Source organism: Mastomys coucha, unplaced genomic scaffold, assembly GCF_008632895.1.
Source record: "Mastomys coucha isolate ucsf_1 unplaced genomic scaffold, UCSF_Mcou_1 pScaffold14, whole genome shotgun sequence".
Taxonomy (NCBI): Eukaryota; Metazoa; Chordata; class Mammalia; order Rodentia; family Muridae; genus Mastomys; species Mastomys coucha.
The window spans coordinates 64,240,951-64,246,926 of NW_022196896.1; the positions used below are offsets into that span (position 1 = coordinate 64,240,951).

General features: G+C 45.6%; 1 protein-coding gene across 5 annotated transcripts in view; it reads right to left on the minus strand.

Annotated features, from left to right (window-relative positions):
• Positions 1-4,971, minus strand: part of Lman2l (lectin, mannose binding 2 like) — a 21,409-nt gene extending 16,438 nt beyond the window's left edge. Inside the window, exons 1-2 of one of the 5 annotated variants that reach the window (XM_031367179.1) lie at positions 4,735-4,971; positions 3,259-3,377 (exon numbers count right to left, since the gene is read on the minus strand). Coding sequence is in view for 2 of the 5 variants with exons in the window: in XM_031367175.1 (XP_031223035.1) it covers positions 3,259-3,377; positions 4,735-4,918 (303 nt within the window). In the remaining 3 variants the exon portion in view is untranslated. Of the gene's footprint in view, positions 1-3,258; positions 3,378-4,734 lie in introns of those variants that run through there. The other 4 variants (XM_031367175.1, XM_031367174.1, XM_031367180.1 and 1 more) reach the window with 4 other exon arrangements.
• Positions 4,972-5,976: the final 1,005 nt, after the last annotated feature.

Consider the following 5,976-nt stretch of genomic DNA (forward strand, 5'->3'; position numbering starts at 1 on the left):
AAAAAAAAAAAAAAAAGCTAAGTCCCACACAGAGGTTTCCAGGGATAATTAGCAGATGTTATTGAAGAACTCTAATTAGCTAAAGCTGGAATTCGGCCAAGCTGAAGGGCAAGCCTGAGTTCCCAAGAGAACAGATAGTAGAGTAAGTTACCGTCCCCCAAACCTTTGTGTTCATGGATAGGAAGGATAAATGTGCCAGAGGCAAATTAATTGTATGCCAAAATCTCATAAAAAGGGAGGCGGGGAGAGGCTGGCTAAGTGCGTGACACAGTTGTAGTGTTTCCAGGAGAAACCAGGGTGAGTACAGTATTTGGTCAGGGGAGGCGTCGAATTAAAAATCTGCTGTGAAGAAAGAAGGGAAGGGGTTTGGCGAGTTCTACCAAAGGCTTTCCAAATAGATTGTTCTGGGCCTTGAGCAACACAGTGCTTCCTCATGTTCAGTTTTTCATTTCTAACTTCTGGGCCATCATCCAAAAGAACTGGTGTTAGGAGTCCAGAGTCACAGTGAGAAGAGGGTGATGCTTTCCTACTCAGCAGGGAGCCTGGTGTCTCCAACAGTCTGTTCTATTCTGTCTTTTTGTGTTGAGTTATCTCTCCGCTATTACATTTAGTTTTCAGGACAGGCAGAAAGCTGTCCTGTAGCCAGCAGGTAGTACAATGGCCCTGCAAAAAGGGCAAGACTAGAGAAGCCCACGATGAATCAGCAGGTAGTTGCAGCTAATTCTTGGCCTTGGGTATCACAAGGCTATACAGTTTTGCTCAGGGTGATTTTTAAGAGCGGCTCTGAAACTTTGCTGCATGTTTGAAATCCCAATAGCCAAATCAGTGGTGATAGTTCACATGTTTAATATCAGCACTAGGGAGGCAGGGGCAGGCAGATCTCTGAGTTCAAGGCCAGCCTGGTCTCTACAGAGCAAGTTCTAGGACAGCCAGGGCTACACAGAGAAAGCCTGTTGCAAAAGAACCAAAAACAAAAAAAAGAAAGATGAGGGTATATGATAGCCAAATTGCTCCCAAGAAAGAAAGAGAGAGAAAGAGAGAGAGAGAGAGAGAGCACGAGCGAGCGAGCGCCGGATGGTGGTGGCACACGCCTTTAATCCCAGCACTTGGGAGGCAGAGGCAGGTGGATTTCTGAGTTCGATTTCTGAGCCTGGTCTACAGAGTAAGTTCCAGGACAGTCAGGGCTACACAGAGAAACCCTGTCTTGAAAAAAACAAACAAAAAAGAAAGGAAGGAAGGAAGGAAGGAAGGGAGGGAGGGAGGGAGGGAGGGAGGAAGGAAGGGAAGAAGGGAGGAAGGGAGGAAGGGAGGAAGGGAAGAAGGGAGGAAGGGAGGAAGGGAAGAAGGGAGGAAGGGAGGAAGGGAAGAAGGGAAGAAGGGAGGGAGGGAGGGAAAAAAAGAGAAGAGAAAAGAAAAGAAAAGAAAAGAAAAGAAGAAACCCAATGACTAAATTGTGCCCTATTATAATTAAATCAGCACCCTGGAGTAGAATCCACATATCAACTCCAGTAGACAGTCAAATACTTGCTCAAACTATGTATCTTAAAACAGTTCCTTGGTTCATTCTGTTGAGAATATAAGTGTCAGAGACTCTAATATTAAGGTGTTAAGCCTTGTAAAATTCAATAACCCACAAGAGCCCATCAGTGAAACTGAGAGCAGGTCTAAGAACAACATATATTTCTGTACCCACTGTAGCAAACTTTGCACAAAATCTTCTCATGCCCACTGTCTGGTTATATTCTGACAACTCAGAAGGGTAAGTAAAGCAGGTATTACAGGTGGAGATCTGCCCAGGGCTCTTCAAGCTGGACTTTGATCCGTGATCAACTGATTCTTACGTCTTCTACCACGACCCACACTGAGCTCAGTACTACAGTCTAGGTTTCGAGGTCGGCCTGTGTAGATGGTTCACACCCTTCTGCTTCTTTACAACTCTTGGACAGAAACAGTTCTCTTTTATGAGATCCGCCCAAAACCTCTACAGCTAATGAGAAAAACCATGGAAGTGTAAGATTTTTCATGCCCTCATTCACAGGAGTCCAAACACCAAGGATGCTATAGTCATCCCTTACAATGGCCTGGCTATGCATGGTCAGGAAGGACCTGGATGTGAAATACCTGCACAAGCCACAGTGCAGCAGCTCCAGGTGCTCCTTCCTGCCATCACACCTCCAGGAAAGGGATAGCTTAGAGGGGGTCCAGTAGACAAGCAAAATGCCTAAAATGGCTTAAAATGACTTTCATATGGAAGCAGAAACAAACTCTTGACTGACACAAGGGAAGCCACAAGGATTGTGTTTGGGATAAATGCCCTTCTGAATTCTTTTTAATATTTACTTAAGTATCATGTAGCACTGTCCCACTGTGTTGCCCAGGCTGCAACCGAATTTCTGGGCTTAACTGATTCCTCTACCTTACTCCCCACCCCTAAATAATTTGAACTACAGACACATAGCACCATATCCAGAGCAGGGAGGTTGAGGCAGAAGGATCTTAGGTTTGAAGGTAGCCTGGGCTATTATTATCAAGTTCAAGGACAACCTGGGTTACATGCTAAAGAAACAAACATACAATAACAGCAAGAAGCCAAAAGTTGTGTTGTTTTTGTTTTGTTTTGTTTTTCGAGACAGGGTTTCTCTGTGTAGCCCTGGCTGTCCTGGAACTCACTCTGTAGACCAGGCTGGCCTTGAACTCAGAAATCCACCTGCCTCTGCCTCCCAAGTGCTGGGATTAAAGGCGTGCAACACCACTGCCCTGCAAAAGTTTTCCGTTTGATTTAAGCTACTAAACCCCAAAGTGTTGTATGTCAGGTTAAGGAGAAAATGAATTATTTGCTCTAAGTTAATGAGAAAATGAGTTATTTATTCTAATAGGGCAATAGAGAAATATCTCATTTCTGTATTACGAAGTTCACCAATATCTGTAAACTAAAGACTTTTAGTTTCTTTTTAATGATTTATTTATTTTTAACTTTACGTGCATTGGTGTTCTGCCTGCATGTATGTTGTGTGAGGGACCTGAATGCCCTGGAACTGGAGTTATAGCCAGTTGTGAGCCGCCATGTGGTTGCTGGGAATTGAACTTGGGTCCTCTGGAAGAGCAGACAGTGCTTTTAACTACTGAGCCATCTCTCCAGCTCTCTAAAGACTTTTAGTATCTTTAGAAGATGAACACTGGGATGGTATGACGAAGCCATGTCAAAGTCACTCTGAGCTTTTCAGGACACTGAGCATCCTAACACAGGAAGCCTCTTACCACCCGGTTCCACAAGGCACCCTGTTTACTTTGCATATCTGGAGTGAGGCGGATGTACTGCGTCATCACCATGGCGTTGCCCATCAAGTTCCACAGCGAAGAACTGCTTGTTCCCACACCTATGGGGAAGAGAAAATCAGCTCATTGTCTTCATCAACTGGTTCACAAAGCCAGATCCTACAAAAATTGGAGCCATTATTTATGAATTAATGTGTTTTTCTTTTTTTTTTTAAGATTTATTTATTTATTATATGTGAGTTCACTATAGCTGTCTTCAGACATTCCAGAAGAGGGCATCAGATCTCATTAAGGATGGTTGTGAGCCACCATGTGGTTGCTGGGATTTGAACTCAGGACCTTTGGAAGAGCAGTCAGTGCTCTTAACCGCTGAGCCATCTCTCCAGCCCCTCTTTTCTTTTTCTTCTTGAATGGGAGTCTCAATATTCTGCCTCAGCCTCCTGGACCACAAGTACCTACCATTACACCAAACTTTCTTCAGCTGAAGATTCCAACACACTTCAGAACTGTCATTTACACATGGCACAGTAACAATAGGTGATATCTATATGTGTGGGTGAACTTTAGCACCATGAAAGGACAAGAATTTTGTCATTTATATCAAAAGAGATATATCCTCAAAAGCCTATGAGCTTAATCATATTCTTTTTAAATCAATCTTTCAGGTGTGAAGCTGATTATCCCCAAATCCCTTAGACTAAGTATCCCCAGGGTGAAAACCCCATCTAACCCACAGTATCAGCAGGCACCAACACTAAGGAGGTACTACATACAACCAGTGACACAATGACATCTTAGTGTATAGCTTTCTGCAGTTTGAAATTTTGTTTCCTGCACCCCCATTCACAACTCTTGCGAGAAAAACAAACTTGTATTATGCTATAACAACCCTAATTTCTCTCCTTTGTAGACACCTGTGTCGATTTTCTGACATTGAGCTGTGGTTAGAGACCTAGAAATCCCTGAAGAAGCAATGCTAACCAGCCTCTTTCATCATCAGGGCTCGCGGCCTGGGAAGGAGCAGGTGTTCTAACCAGCAAACAGACTTTTTTTCTCTCCTTTCTCAGCCCGACCGAGTTCTACCCGGGTTCTTTCTCATGCTTTATATCTAGAGCAGCCACCGCTCCATCCCGACACCGGCTCATCGCTAATGGTCCTCAACCATCCCTCATTTTTTTCTCAGTTCTCTCTTCTCTTATTTTTGTCCAACTCCAAACACCCCTTCCTCCGAGCCTGACACTAGTGACATCTGAGAGCCCTACCTAGACCTACTAGAAACTTCTACCGCTCGGAAAGGGGCCGGGGTGGGGGGCGGACCCCTGTCCTTAGGACCTGTGGCTCTTCAAAGGAGCGGAGATCCTCGGAGGCCCCCTCCTGCCGGTGGCTGCGTCCCCGAGCTCAGTCCCGGCTCTGTCCCCAAGCCCTCCTTGCACGACCACCTCACCCCGGGCGCCTCACCCTGGTAGGGCTTCGACAGCGAGTGCTCCCGTTTCAAGTACTCCACCGCTTGACCCGCCCTGACATGCCGCGGCCCCGGCCCAGACCCCAACAGAAGGAGAAAGAGCAAAAGCCTGGCCCCGTCTCGAGCCCACGCGTGCCACCGCCACCGCTGCCACCAGGAGGGTCTCGGAGCCGCCGCCATCTTTCCCACCGCCGGCCCTTCATCAAAAAGCCCGCCCCATAGCCCAACCCATTGGCCTGCGGAACCATCGGCCCGATCTCTCATTGGTTCCTGTAGAGTCCCCGCCTCCGCAGGTGAGTATCCCACCGATTGGCTGGCTAGTAGCAGTTGCCTTGCCAACCCAGGCAAGGGGCGTTGCCGAATTTCCAGACTCCCTTTGCTTTTGTCCCAGGCTTCAGCGGGCCTGCTAGTAACAGAGATTCTAACTTTGTTTCTGCATTCTATAGTAAATTTAAAGCGATAAAACATTTTTTCCCGATCGTCACTGCCATGTGTACCTACCTGGCCGCTAACCTAACAGCCAAGAGGGCATACAAGTAAAAAGAAAAATAGACAAATCTGTGAATAAAATGAGTGGAAGGAACTGAAGACTATCTGTAAACTGAAGACTATTGGTAAAGAACTTGACTTACGATGTGGAGGAGTATTAGGTCATCCCAGCACCCTGGAGACTGAGGCAGAATGGTGGGGAGCTCAAAGCCAACACAGTGAGTTAGGGAGAGACCTAAGTAATTCATTAAAATGAAACGGTTGGCTCCTGGGTGGTGGTGGTGAATGGATTGAATCCTAACGCCTGGAGGCAAAGGTATATGAATCTCTGAGTTCGAGGCTAGCCTGGTCTACAGAACAAGTTCCAGAATAGCCAAGGCTACTCGGAGAAACCTTGTCTCAAACAAACAAACAGCCAAACCAAACCAAACCAAATAAACAAACAAACAGTTGGCAAATTATAAAATGTATAAAGGACAACCTGGGTTACATGCTGGGTTGACAAGTACCATCAACCAACATCACATGATGATATTTATAGAAATTAAGTATATGCTAAATTCTGTACAAGATGTCTGGGCCTATAAGAGAATTTTCAGGGTTACATGCTTTTGTTGTGCAAACCTTGTTCCTTGATTTAAAATGATTGGTTAAATAAACTTGGCTACAGCCAATTACCAGAGGGATTAGAAGTAGGTGGGTTTTAAGTTGCTTAGTTGGAAGTGGAGAAGAGAGAGGAGGTAGGAGAA